General features: G+C 38.6%; 2 protein-coding genes across 6 annotated transcripts; both read left to right on the forward strand.

The window, feature by feature from the left end:
- Positions 1 to 1,697: 1,697 nt before the first annotated feature.
- Positions 1,698 to 3,835, forward strand: sco2 (synthesis of cytochrome C oxidase 2). Of its 2 annotated transcripts, none has more exons than XM_074625820.1 (2): positions 1,698 to 1,852; positions 2,962 to 3,835. In XM_074625820.1, the coding sequence occupies exon 2, from the start codon at positions 2,969 to 2,971 to the stop codon at positions 3,770 to 3,772; it is 804 nt and encodes a 267-aa protein (XP_074481921.1). In that variant the 5' UTR covers positions 1,698 to 1,852; positions 2,962 to 2,968; the 3' UTR covers positions 3,773 to 3,835. The 2 variants fall into 2 exon arrangements, with proteins under 2 accessions (XP_074481921.1, XP_074481922.1); XM_074625821.1 differs by lacking the exon at positions 1,698 to 1,852 and adding an exon at positions 1,985 to 2,125.
- A 1,017-nt stretch (positions 3,836 to 4,852) lies between these two features.
- Positions 4,853 to 16,078, forward strand: ncaph2 (non-SMC condensin II complex, subunit H2). Of its 4 annotated transcripts, none has more exons than XM_074624913.1 (20): positions 4,853 to 5,009; positions 7,936 to 8,091; positions 8,186 to 8,287; positions 8,536 to 8,597; positions 8,680 to 8,755; positions 9,059 to 9,115; positions 9,640 to 9,719; positions 9,909 to 10,108; positions 10,189 to 10,325; positions 10,408 to 10,491; positions 11,239 to 11,302; positions 11,380 to 11,481; positions 11,567 to 11,611; positions 11,849 to 11,919; positions 12,005 to 12,119; positions 12,274 to 12,345; positions 12,456 to 12,505; positions 14,753 to 14,854; positions 14,949 to 15,098; positions 15,305 to 16,078. In XM_074624913.1, exons 2-20 carry the CDS (start codon positions 7,984 to 7,986, stop codon positions 15,452 to 15,454), a joined length of 1,827 nt encoding a protein of 608 aa, XP_074481014.1. In that variant the 5' UTR covers positions 4,853 to 5,009; positions 7,936 to 7,983; the 3' UTR covers positions 15,455 to 16,078. The 4 variants fall into 4 exon arrangements, with proteins under 4 accessions (XP_074481014.1, XP_074481015.1, XP_074481016.1 ...); XM_074624914.1 differs by having other exon boundaries at positions 9,909 to 10,089; positions 10,188 to 10,325; XM_074624915.1 differs by having other exon boundaries at positions 9,909 to 10,083; positions 10,188 to 10,325.
- The last annotated feature ends 220 nt before the right edge of the window (positions 16,079 to 16,298 follow it).

Raw genomic sequence — 16,298 nt, forward strand, 5'->3', positions numbered from 1 at the left:
GATCTAAACTACAGAGAGAGAGAGAGAGAGAGTTTAAATGAATGCTGGGAGGATGGAGAGAACATCCTGAGAGACACAGGACAGATTAATTACTGATGACAGAAAGACACCACACAGAGGGACGTTATTAATGTCACCACGGGGACACACTACCAAGGAGTAGACCTGGATTATTATTCATTCATTCTGTCCACAGAGATGTGATGTTGGGTAAAATATTGAGGATGATTATTAGATTATTAAAAACCTTTATTAGATATTTATCTATTTACACATTTTTCACATTTGTTCTATCTGCTCTAATTAAGAGTCTTTAGATTAGAAAGTTTTTTATTTACACCATTCATCAATAAATAGCCACAGCTCATTGATTTTAATAATAAGCAAATTAGAAATATGTTCGTGGGGATCGATATTCCCCAATGACTTTTTCTGGTCATCTATTTTTATTGGGAGAAAACCTGACCATGTTTTGTAAAGATTTAAACCCTAAACTTTGAATAAAACTTTGAATAAAATAAAATAAATGTATTGTAGTGATGTGAAAAACTTTCTATCTAATAAAATGTTCAAGTAGTTATAGTTAATATAGATAATAGTAATAATACAAGTTTTATGTGTATTTATTATATTCATTTTATTTTTATTTTTTTATTTATATATTATTATTATCATTATAAAAGTTTATATATACTGTAGTTATATTTAAATCTAGTATTTTTATCTATTTTTTGTATTTATTAAAACAATACTATTGGACATAAATCTTTTCACAGCAGCAGATGTCAATATTTAAAAAAGACAAAATAATAATGTCTCATATGTACTCATTATTGTTATGGCGCCATCTATTTAAAACTTAAACTTTTAATAGGATCAATCAAATAAATGTCTAGTAGTATTATTGTTATTAGTTATATACACTGTATAACTACAGTGTATATATCTATATATAAAATTAAATGTTTTACTTTTATTTATTTTTTATTTATTTATTAAAACAATACAATGGACAAAATTCACAGTAGCAGGTTTTTTATTAAAAAAAGACAAAATAATAATGTCTCATATGTACTCATTATTATTATGGCGCCATCTATTTAAAACTTAAACTTTTAATGGATCAATAAAATAAATGTCTTGTAGTGATATGAAAAACTTTTTTATCTAATAAACTTTTCAAAAATGTATAGATATTATTAATAATAATAAAAGTAATAATAACAATAATAATAATAATATTAATAATATTCATAGTTTATATATATACAAACTATTATTAGTAGTATTATTGTTATTAGTTATACACTGTATAACTACAGTGTATATATATATATATATATATATATAATTAAATGTATTACTTTTAATTATTTATTTTTATTTATAAAAACAATACAATGGACCAAATTCACAGTATCAGGTGTTTTTATTAAAAAAAGACAAAATAAAAATGTCTCATATAAATTTATTATTATTATGGCGCCATCTAGTGGACAGTTTCAGCCAGACATCTCCATTCAGGATTATAGGCACGAATCTGCTGATATGAACCGACAAATACTGAATACTGCTACTAATACTAATGTACATATACCTGAATTATTACTGACATTTATTATTTCAGAGTATTTTTACAGTGTGGTATTAGTACTCTTACTGCAGCAAAGTAGTCTATCTGAGTACCTGGAGGACTTTCTCCATCACTGTCTGTGTGTCGAATCAGCTGAACTCACATCAGTTTGAGGTAAAAACCTTCATGTTCATGTGTTTCACAACCGGCTCAGTTTGACAGCTAACCTTAGATCAGTTTCATGTCTGCTCTCAGAGGCTGGCTGTCTGGAGACTGAAGGTAACTTTATTCTACATAAACATGTATATAAACTAGGTGATTGTTTGCTCAGAGAGCTCAGCCCGTTAGCTTGGTGTGCTAACGTCCCGGTCACAGCAGCAGGCTGAGGTGACTGAGGGTTAGCCTAGATTAGCTTCTATGCTAAAGATGGACTGGTTAGCCATTAGCTACTTGGCTAACTTGAACCACTACAGACCGCTAACAGACAGAGCTGCTGTCATTAACTATACAAGACGGTCATTCTGCGGATCAAGGTCCTGTTCGGCTGGCAGGGTGAAGATGTAATATCAGATATTAAAGGGACTGTTTGTAAGAATCAGAAATGCTTGTTAACAGTGACACCTGTGGCCGTTAAGTCAACGAAAGTCAGCGTCGGGCTCGTGCTTGCTCGCTCTAAATAGACATGAACGAGCATCGCTCAAAACAGTGAGGCGACACACGTCAGCTAAAACCACAATATCACTCTATATTTCAGCTGCTTGGCAGTAATGTTAGCTGACCAGACGAAAGTCTCTCCATGAATCAGTGCTGATCCTAGTGTTGGCTTTTCTTGCTTCAGCCTCCGGGGCTGAAGCAGGAAAAGGAACGTTATCGCCTCCCGACCGCGGCCGGAGGAAGACACCGGCACCCGGTCGGAGGAAGACACCGGCACCCGGTCGGAGGCAATAACGTTTCTCGCTGCGGAGCCCCGTCACTTAACAAAACAAGCGAAACCTCTGTTGGTCTGGAGGAGCTGCAGCAGTTATTTCTGCACCAACATCCACTGTGAATTCACTAGATATTCTCAGAGCTACGAACTCGCCTGCAGTGTTTAGTGTGCGCGCGTTCACGTGTAGAGGTGGAGCGAGATAGCGAGAACGCGCGCGGTGTGAGTGAAGGCAAGCAGGCAGCGGAGAAGAGACTCCGGCCACTCCCATGCGGCGCATATGCAAGCGCGCATGGGATCCCGACCCGGTACCGGTAGATTTATACGTGTGAAAAGTTACAAACGGTCCCTTTAACTTTTACTTGACTCAACTGTAGAGTGCAGGACTTGTACCTGCAATGGAGTATTTGTACACTGTGGTATTAGTACTTTTACTCCATGTACTGTGTTGTTTTTGTTGCAGGAGGACCATGTTGGGGTTCAGGTGCATTGTGGGTGATCTGCGTGGCGGAGGAAGACTCCTGAGAGGTCTTCCTCTCCTCTCTTCGCTGAGTCGCTCCGTCGGCCTCCTTCCTCCTCCTCGTCTTCCTCAGCTGACCCCGCGGTGTCGTCTCTCTCAGGGTCAGAGGTCGTCTGCTAAGCTGAAGCTGAGGACCCGTCTGGCGGTGACGCTGCTGTTCGGCGGCGGTCTGCTGTCGGCGTGGTGGTACGTGTACTGGGAGAAGCAGCAGAAGCTGCGGCGGCAGCGGGTGGAGCAGCTGCAGCAGGCGGCGCTGGGTCAGGGCACCTTCAGCCTGCTGGACCACCACGGGCGGCGCCGGACCAAGGAGGACTTCCTGGGCCGCTGGGTGCTGCTGTACTTCGGCTTCACGCACTGTCCCGACATCTGTCCCGACGAGCTCGACAAGCTGAGCGCCGTGGTGGCGGCGCTGGACCGGGACACCTCGCTGCCGGCCGTCCAGCCCCTCTTCATCACCGTGGACCCGGAGAGGGACGACGTGCCGGCGCTGGCCCGCTACGTCAAAGACTTCCACCCCCGTCTGATCGGACTGACGGGGACGCCGGAGGAGGTGAAACACGCGGGGCGGGACTACAGAGTGTACGCCAGCCCCGGGCCCAAGGACGAGGACGGGGACTACATCGTGGACCACACCATCCTGATCTACCTCATCAGTCCTGACGGGCTGTTTCTAGACTATTACAACCGGATGAAGGACCAGGATCAGATCTCAGAGAGCCTCCGGAACCACATCAAGAACTACGTCGCACTATGAACTCTTTATTAACGTGATTTAAAGTATAAAAATAAAGTTTGTTGTATGAAACCAGTCACACCAGCGGCTCTCAATCTCTCTTACATTAAAACGCATACAGAACAAAGTATTAATAAATATATTATTGTTCACATGTTGGATGTCAAAGAGTAGAAACAACTAGTTGATGTTGTAACTTCTTACACGTATAAATTAACCGGGTCGGTGTCCCATGCGCGCTCGCATGTGGCTACGCTGTTCAGACTCAGACTCCAACACAAACTACAGTGAAGCACCAAAACCGCAAAGTTGTATCTAGTGAAGCCCGTCTGTTAAACAGTGTTGGCCGCTGTCGGAGTACGCGGGGGAGACCGTAGCTTTGGTCTCCAGGGCCGGAGTCTCTGCTGTACTCTGCTCCTCTGCCTGTTTGCCTTCACTCAGCTTGCTCCACTCTCACGTGCATGCGCGCACACTACACACTGCAGAAGAGTTAGTTTAGCTCTGAGAATATCTAGTGAATGTACAGTGGACGTTTGTGCAGAAATAACTGCTGCAGCTCCTCCAGACCAACAGAGGTTTTCCGTGTCTTGTGAAGTGACGGGGCTCCGCAGAGAGAAACGTTATCGTCTCCGATCGGGTGCCGGTGTCTCCCTGCGGGCGCAGTCGGGAGGCTGAAGCAGGAAAAGCCAACACTAGGATCAGCAGTGATTCATGGAGAGACCTTCGTCTGGTCAGCTAACATTACTGCCAAACAGCTGAAATATAGAGTGATATTGTGGTTTTAGCTGACGTGTGTCGCCTCACTGTTTTGAGCGATGCTCGTTCATGTCTATGTAGAGCGAGCACAAGCACAAGCCCGACGCTGACTTTCGTTGACTTCCCGGACACAGGTGTCGCTGTTAACAAGCATTTCTGATTCTTACAAACAGTCCCTTTAAGTTGATCGGCAGAAAATGTATCCTCCATTTTTAGTGCAGTAAACTATATAAATGCAGGACTTTTACTTGTAACAGTATTTCTACACTGTTCTACTGGTACTTCTTCAGTAAACAGGTCTAACATCCAGATAATAAACTCTCCATGCTGTTCATGCTGCTGCTCAGTAGGTGGCGACCTCTGGTTTGTGTCCGCCGCCAACGAAGAAGAAAAAGAATCAGAGCAGCGAAGAAGAAAGTTGCGCGGGTAGTTTGACTGTTGTGCTAAGTGCTAATGCTAGCTAGCAGCAGATCTGTCACTGCTGCTCTGCTTCATCAACACGGTGAGTCTTTATTATTGTGTCTTTTCTCCTAAAGCAGCTTTAAAACGTCACGTTAACGTAACTTAAATATGATAAAGTAGTAGTTTAGAGATAGTTGGCTAATATAACTGTTCGATTTATTTCATATTTCAGCCCAGAATAGTTTCTGTCTGTATGAAGAGGAACATTCAGCCGAATTCAGTTTAAAAATGTGTGATTTGTGTCTTTACTCTCAGTTTTAGGTTAACTTTCCATCTGACAGACGACTAGTTAAGATGTTTAACTAATCAATCGGATGTTTTCTTGTATTCGGTGCATGATTTAATACGGCTGTTCATGTTTTACACAATCTGTCATTGTAACGTTAGTTAATCCGCACACAGCTTTAAGGTTAACTAACTAACATTAGAAACAACAGCCTGAGATCTAAAATGTTATTGTTATTCAGACCTTTAGACACATTAAATCTCAGCTGTAGGTTGTTAGAAGAAGTCTTAACGTTAATGTTGTTTACCGAAGATGACATTAGTAAACCTAAAGTGTCCGAGTTTTAAATGGAGTTTGGTGTAACCTTCTCTTTATTAAATGTAGTGTTAGTTGAATACTGATGTGTCCTGATTCCACTGGGAAAGAAAACACACCTGCTCAAGTACTTCAATACAACTTCGAGGTATTTGTACTTCATTGGTATTTCAATGTTGTGCTACAGTATACTTCCACTGCACCACATTTCAGAGGGAAATACTGTGCGTGATTTACTGTTTACTTTGTAAATTCAGTTTTCATTAACAATCAACATCCTGTATAAAATAAGATCATGTCAATATAATGTAGTCCAGTACAACAACACCTTTTAACTATGACCTCAATGAGAGACAGATTTATTAACTTTTTTGTTTGTAGGTATGTAAAGATGTGTGTGTGTATATATTTACATGCATGTATGTAGGCTATGCATGTGTATATATACTACATATGTGTATATATACTATATATTCGTATATGTATGTGCAACATCAAACCAGCCTATTTTGTTTTTTCTCAGTCTTTTCCTGCTTTTTATATTTATTGTTTTTATTTTGATCTTTATTATTATTATTATGTATAAATACGGTACATGTATACTGTAGTATGTATATATACATACACACACATATATATATATATAAAGTTTGTACCTCTAAGCATTCCTTCAATTTTTATATATTTTATAGTGAAAGAATAAATTATAGTAAAGTAGATTAAATTAAAAAATAAAGAAATTAATTACAATAAGAATAAAAAGGAAAAGATCGAGAAAAAAATAAATAAAATAGGTTAGTATGATGTTGCGCACACACACAAACATATATATATGTATATATATATATGTATACATATATACATATATATATATATATATGTATATATGTATGTATATGTATGTATATATGTATGTATATATGTGTATATATATATATATATATATATATATGTATATAGTATATGGACTGTATCTTATTTTATACAGTATGTTGATTGTTATTTAATTTACAAAGTAAACAGTTTATAACACAGTATTTCCCTCTGAAATATGGTGGAGTGGAAGTGTACAGTAGCGCAAAATGGAAATACTAATGAAGTAAAAGTACCTCGAATTTGTACTGAAATACTAGAGAAGATATGTGTGTGTGTGTGTGTGTGTGTGTGTATATATATATATATATATATATACATACATATATATATATACATATATACATATATACATATATACATATATACATATATACAGTGCCGTGAAAAAGTATTTGCCCCCTTCCTGATTTCTTATTTTTTTGCATATTTGTCACATTTCAATGTTTCATATCATCAAACAAATTTTAATATTAGACAAAGATAACCCAAGTAAACACAAAATGCAGTTTTTAAATGATGATTTAATTTATTAGGGGGAAAAAGATATCCAAACCTACCTGGCCCTATGTGAAAAAGTATGGTCCATCTTGGGCACTTTTGCCCAAGATGGTTTTTGGCAAAAGTGAGACGAGCCTTTGTGTTCTTTTTGGTCAGCAGTGGTTTTCGCCTTGGAACTCTCCCATGGATGCCATTTTTGCCAAGTCTCTTTCTTATTGTTGAATCGTGAACACTGACCTTAATTGAGGCAAGTGAGGCCTGCAGTTCTTTAGATGTTGTTCTGGGTTCTTTTGTGACCTCCTGGATGAGTCGTCGATGCGCTCTTGGAGTAATTTTGGTAGGCCGGCCACTCCTGGGAAGGTTCACCACTGTTCCAAGCTTTCTCCATTTGTGGATAATGGCTCTCACTGTAGTTTGCTGGAGTCCCAAAGCCTTAAAAATGGCTTTGTAACCCTTTCCAGACTGATAGATGTCAATGACTTTGTTTCTCATCTGTTCTTGAATTTCTTTCGATCGCGGCATGATGTGCTGCTTTTTGAGATCTTTTAGCCTACTTAACTTTGACAGACAGGTTCTATTTAAGTGGTTTCTTGATTGAACAGTGATTGGCTAGTGAAATTGAACTCAGCTTTCCAAAACATGTGGTTGATCACAGTTAATTCATGATTTAACAAGGGGGGGCAATTACTTTTTCACATAGGGCCAGGTAGGTTTGGATAGCTTTTCCCCCTTAATAAATGAAATCATTATTTAAAAACTCATTTTGTGTTTACTTGGGTTATCTTTGTCTTACATTAAAATTTGTTTAATGATCTGAAACATTTAAGTGTGACAAATATGCAAAAAAATAAGAAATCAGGAAGGGGGCAAATACTTTTTCACGGCACTATATATATATATATATATATATATATATATATATATATATATACTGTATATTTATTGCATTTACATAAAATATAACTCGCTTGACACTGCATAGTGATTATTTTTATTTTTGATACATGGAGTACATTTATCTGATCATATTTATGTACTTTTACCTGAATAGAGGATCAGAGTACTTCCTGCCGTGTGATTGGTTCACAGCGAGGTCGTCATGGAGTCCACGGAGAGCAGATACCCTCACCTGCTGCAGCCAATCAGAGAGCTCACTAAGAACTGGGAGATCGATGTGGCCTCAGAGTTGAACGACTATTTAGAGGAGGTAAACTCTACAGTTACCACGTCAGGAAGATAATAAACACTCTGATAGTCTGATTAAAATGATGATGAAGTGTCTGTTCTGTGTTCCTGTGTAGCTGGATGACATGTGCATCACATTTGATGGCGGGAAAATCAGACTGAACTTTGCAGAGGCGGCACTGCTGATCCAGGGCTCAGCCTGCATCTACAGCAAGAAGGTTCACACACAAACAACCTTAAACTTTATTAAATCTTTATTAACAACAGCTCACGTTGAACGGCTCTGTGACCATTTATAAAACTGTAAACTATATTAACAACAGCTCATGTTGAACGTCTCTGTGACTGTTTATAAAACTGTAAACTTTATTAACAACAGCTCATGTTGAACGTCTCTGTGACTGTTTATAAAACTGTAAACTTTATTAACAACAGCTCACCTTGAATGTCTCTTTGACTGTTTCAGGTGGAGCTGCTGCACAGTCTGGTTTACCAAACTCTGGAGTACATCAACGACAGGAATAAGAAGTAAGAAGGTCTGAATGAGTGTTGGTGGTTCTGATAGATCAGGATCAGGTGATGGAGTTGTTCTGATGTTTGTTCCCGACAGAGGTAACAAAAAGACGGCAGCGTCTCAGGAGGACGATGCAGACGGAGCAGAGAGCGACCACGACGCTGATGATGGGGTGAGAAACTGTTGTTTATAATTTGTTTTTGTTATTCAGCACAGTCCAGGACGGGAAACAATGCATTGCAATCTAGCAATGTTGAGCAATGTTGATGCTCTCTAAAGTGTTACGTTTCCCAACAGACGACATAAATTAACAGATTTTTGAATGGAGTTTGGTTTAACCATCTTTTTATAAAATAATAGAATTCCACATGTAGTCCTTTCATTGATAGTTTTTATGGGTAAAGTTAGAGTTGTAAAAAAGCATTCTGGGTAATGTAGGAAATCACTGAGTCTAACAGTCTGTTGTCTCCTTCAGTTCACTTCGCTGGACGTCGACGTCACAGAGAACTCAAAGAAGGACGACTCCAACACGGTCAGTTTATTCCTGTTTAACTCTCTGAATACAGATGTTTTATTCCTGTTTAAACTCTCTGAAGGCAGATGTTTTATTCCTGTTTAACTCTCTGAATACAGATGTTTTATTCCGGTTTAACTCTCTGAACACAGTTTATTCCTGTTTAACTCTCTGAATACAGATGTTTTATTCCTGTTTAACTCTCTGAATACAGATGTTTCATTCCTGTTTAACTCTTTGAATACAGATGTTTTATTCCTGTTTAACACTCTGAACACAGACAGTTCATTCCTGTTTAACTCTCTGAATACAGATGTTTTATTCCTGTTTAACTCTCTGAATACAGATGTTTTATTCCTGTTTAACGCTCTGAATACAGATGTTTCATTCCTGTTTAACTCTTTGAATACAGATGTTTTATTCCTGTTTAACTCTCTGAATACAGATGTTTTATTCCTGTTTAACTCTCTGAATGCAGATGTTTTATTTAACCCGGTCTAGTGTATCCAGATGTGTAACTTTGGTCTCTGTTTGATGTTCAGATTGTGAATGTTGCTCCTCTTCCTCCTGAGTCTCTGATTCCTCCTGAGACCACAGAGAAGCACAAACTCCCTCTGATCAGGTCAGTTTGTGAAGAAACATTAGTAATATTTAATAATATTAATATAAGAATATAAAACCTGTTTACGTCCCCGTGTTTTGAACTGATTTTGATTTTTTTTGCAGGTTTTAATGATATTACTCTAAAAGTATTAATGTAAACTGTGAAACAGCACAGACTAATAAACAGTGTGTTCTCTGACTCTGACAGTGTGAGCAGCGACGTCCTGTGCAGTCAGAAGGACTTCAGGATCAACCTGTACGTCCCTGGAGACCAGGACCTGATCCTCCTCACTCTGGGATCAGCTGCTGCCAGGTTCCTGCTGGACGGAGGTCCACATCCTGTAGACTCTCTGCATCACACCCAGAACCAGAACCAGAACCAGAACCAGAACCAGAACCAGAACCAGGGTACAAGCACCCCCCCAGACACTCTGTATATTATCATTTATCTGACATGTCTCCAGTCTAAATGTCTCCTCCTGGTCCAGATGTTGAGGCTCCAGCTGATGCTCCTCTGGCTGATATCGAAGATAACGGAGGCGACGCTGCAGAGAACTTCCTTCTTCTGGAGGACAACAACATGGAGCTGGACCAGGACCCAGAGGAGCACGTGGACCGACACCAGGTCCAGTACTGTCCCGGTTTAGGAGACATTTTGGTATATTGTTCTGTGGTTAATTGTTAATGTTTGTTAAAACGTGTCTCAGGCTCCGAGGGAGGAGAGGATGATCAGAGAGAGACGGCAGGTCGACGCCGACAAACTGGCGAGGACGGAGGACACGCCGCCGGCTGTGTGTTCATTAACATTTATTCTCATTATATCAGAACTTTACCCTTGAAATATTATAATTTCATAAGGTTACAACTTTATCTCATAACTTATGTTACAATATTACACATTTATGTCTTATCAAATTACTCTTTTTCTCATAAAATTACAATTTTATTCTTTTGATATTATGACGTTATTCTTTAAATATTATATATTTTTTATAAAATTACGACTTGATATTATGATATTATAAGATTATCTCAAAACATTACAACTTTTTCTCATAAATTACAACTTTATTCTTGAAATATTACAACTTTCTTTCTTACAGAAAAACAACTTTTTCCCCTCAGTATTACGTCTCCTCATACAATTACTTCATTATAATTACTTATTCTTAAAATATATCATCCTTTTTTCTTTTTTCCTAATGCTAAGCCAGCTGTTTCCTCCTGTTTACAGTCTTTATGCTAAGCTAAGCCAGCAGTTTACAGTCTTTATGCTAAACTAAGCTAGCAGTTTCCACCGGTTTAGTCTTTATGCTAAGCTAAGCTAGCTGTTTCCACCGGTTTACAGTCTTTATGCTAAGCTAAGGTACTTTTCTGAGTATTATGACTTTATTCTCATAAAATTACAACTATAACTTCAAAATATTAACACTTTATCCTCAAAAACTGAGATTTTTTCCTACATAACACACAGGTTTTATAGAAACTGACATCTGACGGGTCATATATCCAGTTGTTTATGTAGTTTTGTGTTTCAGGTGAACGTGTGGACGTTGAACGACCCGTACGCTGTCCGCGGGGAGGATAAACCCTTTAAAACAGGTGAGTATTGGGGCTCTCAGGTGTTTTCTACAGCGTAGCGTCGCTCTCATCGCTGACAGAGTTGTTTCTAATTGCAGGGAAATGCTACAAGGTTCCTGACGGTCTGGACGACGGCGGGAAGAGGAAAAGAAAACGACCGTCTTCACTTCAGGACTTCAGGAGCTGGTTCAGAGGAACCTGTGAGTTTCATCAGCTGTGATGAGATGATGATGATGATGTTTTACGTCCTGAATGAAACTAAATGTTTTCATTATTTTCTTTCAGTTGATCCTCCGGAGCACAAGTTAAAAAATGGACCCACGTTGACAGGTAACTTTAACTCTTAAAGGAACAGTTCAACATTCAGTGAAATCCTCTTCTTCTCTCTCTCTCTCTGAGAGTAGATGTTCAGATCAATCCCACTCTCATGTCCGCTAGTTAGCTTAGCTTAGTGTGTTAAAATAAAAAAAAATACATTAAATGAAAACATATGAAACAACACCTGTGATTTATTAACTGCCATCTTTGAACCAGTTCTAACAGTTTAACTGAAATCCTCTTTTTCAGAGCTGAACTACATTTATTTGAGCACCATGAAGAACAAGCTGAAGACTCAAAGGAGGATCAACAGGAGAGCGGTACGACTCCGAGGGTGTTGTTGTCTTCAGGTAAATGACGTATGTATGATCCTGTCGGTGATGATGTCACTGTGATGTCACTCAGGGTGTGGTGATCTCTGATGAAGAACTGAGGAGGACCTTCCTGCAGCTGGAGGAGGCGGGGCCACAGCAGCAGGGGGAGGAGCCTGTGGAGGGATTCGGACCCCCTGACCTTCTGGGTAACGCTGATCCACACACAGTTACTGTTAAACACATTACAAACACCTGAACTGACAGTAACCCTTCAGCTCTCTGGTTAGAGGGGACGCGTTGAAGGAACAGGAAGTTGTTTTGTCTTGGTGATTGAAGTTTTAAATTAATAATCTATTAAAGGTGGAGACGACGACAACTCAGACAACGAACATGATGCGTTTCCTGACGACCTCCCAGCTGAGTTTGGTGGAGGTAAATCACACCTGCAGCTCTCTGACGGTTATTTAAAGGTTATTAAACGGTTACAGATCAATATAAAGCTGATCAATATAATATATAATATAAATATTTTGTGTTTCCAGACGCTCAGAGAGACGAACTGAGTTATGAAGATCTGGTGAAGCTGCGTGTCGTAAGTGATCAATCTGTCATTCATTAATGAAACTCTGGTTAACGTTAAACATGCTGTAAATTATGTCAAAAAGATGAATCAAGATAATCAATAACATCAGTGGAGCTGCTACATGACTACATAAATATAACGATGTCCTGCTTTAACAAAAATACTTTTCATGTTTTCTCATTATTACTGTTATTCTGCTTCATATCGATATACAATGACCAAAGTTTCTGTTAATAATTAATTATTTTGTGTGTAATGAAAACAATAATTATTTACTTAATTGTTAATAATATATTTTGATGTGATTCTTGTAAAAATAGAATAATTTTGGTTTGTGGTAATAACAACAAAAATATCTTCATAATATGAAAGATATGTTTTTAGGATATCTCGTTAAAATAATAAATGATCATCTCCATCAATAAATTTATTAATTTCAAATATATATGTTTATATATATATATATATATATATATATATATATATATATATATATATATATATATATATAAACTGGAAAAACAAAGTTTGGAAACTTGTGTTTGGTGGATTATTTCTCTGTTGTTACAATGCTAATTGGCATTGTATGTTACATCGTTGGAAAGCCTGTTTATTTACCTTCGCAATGATGTCCAACTTGTAAGGATCATGCATTTGTGGGATGAGCAGCACAGCTGATTATGTGGGTAGCGCCCAAGAAAAATTTGCCAAAATTCTCTGCCAATGGTAAACAGTGTATTCTCCTGTTGGTATTGACTCTTGTTTTGAGTTGTTTGGTGGATTGGATGATTGAACTCTCTATCAGTAACAAGGAACAAACAAGACATAATGGCTATTTTACACTTTATTCATTTAATACACCGTCAGGAGCCTCAGTAGCGGTGCAAGATCCATACGCAGCCACAACAGCCTGGCACCTCCTCCTCATGCTGGTCACCAACCTGGTCACACGTTGCTGTGGGATGGCGTTCCATTCCTCAACCAGGATTCGTTGCAGGTCAGCCAGCGTGGTTGTGTTGATCACTCTAACACGTACAGCACGCCCAAGCTGATCCCACAAGTGTTGAATTGGGTTGAGGTCTGGAGTCTTGGCAGGCCGTTCCATTCTCTCTACTCCCACATTGTGGAGGTAGTCTGTGATAACCCTGGCTCTGTGGGCGAGCGTTGTCATCTTGGAGGATGAAGTTAGGTCCCAGATTGTGGAGATATGGGATCGCCACTGGCTGCAGAATCTCATCCAGATATCTCCCTGCATTGAGATGGCCTTCAATGATGACAAGCCTTGTTTTGCCAGTGAGGGAGATGCCCCCCCCACACCATGACACTGCCCCCACCAAAAGCTGTTACTCCATCGGTGAAACAATCAGCATAGCGTTCTCCACGTCGTCTCCATACTTTCACCCTGCCATCCAACTTTGGCAGACAGAACCTGGACTCATCACTGAACATGACATTCCCCCACATGTTCAGGTTCCATTGTCTGTGTTGTCGACACCAGCGCAAACGGGCCTGACGGTGAAGGGCAGTCATTGCCGGCTTCCTGGTAGCCTTAGGAGAATACACTGTTTACCATTGGCAGAGCATTTTGGCAAATCTTTCTAGGGCGCTACCCACATAATCAGCTGTGCTGCTCATCCCACAAATGCATGATCCTTACAAGTTGGACATCATTGCGAAGGTAAATAAACAGGCTTTCCAACGATGTAAAATACAATGCCAATTAGCATTGTAACAACAGAGAAATAATCCACCAAACACAAGTTTCCAAACTTTGTTTTTCCAGTATTTACTGTATGTGTGTGTGTGTGTGTGTGTGTGTTTATATATTATTATTATTATTATTATTATTATTATATACATTATTAATTTGACAATAATAATTAAAATATATTTTTTATATTTCATAAATAGTACAATGAATAATCTAACAATATTAAAGATATATTTTTATAACTTAAAAATGATCTTGTTAAACAGGAAATATATAATAATAATAAATAACTGAATCAATTGAAAAAATATCTGAACCTGCAGCAGCAGCTGGTGGTGAAAACAGTTCTTTGAATTCATTAATTTGACAGTAATAATTAGAAGAATATTTGTCTTAAATAATAATTGATAAACTGTGAGTGTGATGCGTTCAGGAGCAGCAGGTGGGAAAACAGTTAATTAATTTTACAATAATAACTAAAAGAATAATTGATAAATAATTACTGATATAACCCTTTGTGTTGTGTGTGTGTGTGATGCGTTCAGGAGCAGCTGGTGGTGAACTGTCGTGGTTACACTCAGGAAACGGCTCTGTCCCGACGAGTTAAAGACTGGGAGGACAAGATCCGACCTGAACTGGTGCTGCAGGTAAAACTCACTGGGAGCCAGTTAGTTCATCGTCTCAGACAGAGCTTTAAATAAACCTCGTGTTTTCTGACGTTATGTTTCTGATGTGTTTCAGGAGGAGCGTTCCGTGTTTGACATCCACGATTACGGCGACCGGATCGTCGGAGCGTTGAACGGCGTCGGCCAGCGAAGGTCTTTCTCCTCCATCGTCTCCGGTTTGGACAACTTTGAAGCCTGTAAATATCTGCTGGCTTCACTGCAGCTGGTAAATATCATTATTATATCGTATTATAGTCACTACACCAAATCCAACACAAAGAAACGATGAAACTCCTGGATTAGTAGCTGAACAACCTCCCTTCAAAACACTTGAACTGTCCCTTTAACTCAGTGAGAATCCTCCTCTGTGTGTTGTAGCTTTAATGGATTCATGTGTGATGTAACAGAGACGTATTTCCTGTCGTGTCTCAGGCCAACGACTACACAGTGGAGTTGGACAGCGCTGCAGTTCTGGAGGACAGCATTGGTGCTCTGGAGGACAGCGTGGACACGATGGGACTGACGCTGCTCAGCACTCACAGAGCGACGGACAGATTCAAAACTCTGCCGGCTTCAACCTGAAAACACATCAGCTCATTATAACATGAGAGTAAAGACGATATTCTGACTTCCTGTCTCTGTAAGGACGTTTCCTGACTGTCCATTATCTGTTTCCTTTGATTCAGCCAGTAATTGAATCATGTCTGTCTGCGTCTCTGATGATAAACATGATAATGAGAATTATGTTGAGGTTTTTTGTCCCCCAACAATTTTATAATAAAAACTGTTTGCTCTGAACCAAAGAAAAAACTGAAGGGAAAATAAGGTTGTGGTTTTATCAAAAACATTTTCAGGAGGTTTTAAGTTTCACAAGGAAAAAAAGACTTATGTTTGCTCCGAAGTTTTTCAGGTTTTTCTGTCTTTAAATTAAAACTAAGGCTGTTAGCTTCATTCAAAACGTTGACGTTCAAATTATAAATCAACATTTGAAAGTTTATTACACATGTAACAGTAATGAGAAACACAAGAGTCAATGTAAAGTAGCTGTGCTGTTGCCTGATCTTCAATTTGTTTATTTTTCTAGTAAAAAATAGAGAAAACTGATACATTACACCAGATTCCATTCAAAATTCTAGCAATTTAAGGTTCCCTCGATTGTAGGCTGGTGTACAAATCTGCTTAAAATTAAAAACAATTAAAAAATCAGTTTATTACTCTCCACTCTTGAGTTCTGCATACAATAAGAAATCAACCCTGGTATATAAAGTATGTAATGTAATATCACAGGTATAGGAAATAACAGATACAGAGGTCATTGTAGTAACAGAACAATACAATAACAACGCAGTTACATTTTGTAGTTTATATGGATGTTCCAACTGTTAGTTGGTCAATAACTTAAAACTTTACTTTTTCTAGTTTGAAC

Source organism: Sebastes fasciatus, chromosome 23, assembly GCF_043250625.1.
Source record: "Sebastes fasciatus isolate fSebFas1 chromosome 23, fSebFas1.pri, whole genome shotgun sequence".
Classification (NCBI taxonomy): domain Eukaryota; kingdom Metazoa; phylum Chordata; class Actinopteri; order Perciformes; family Sebastidae; genus Sebastes; species Sebastes fasciatus.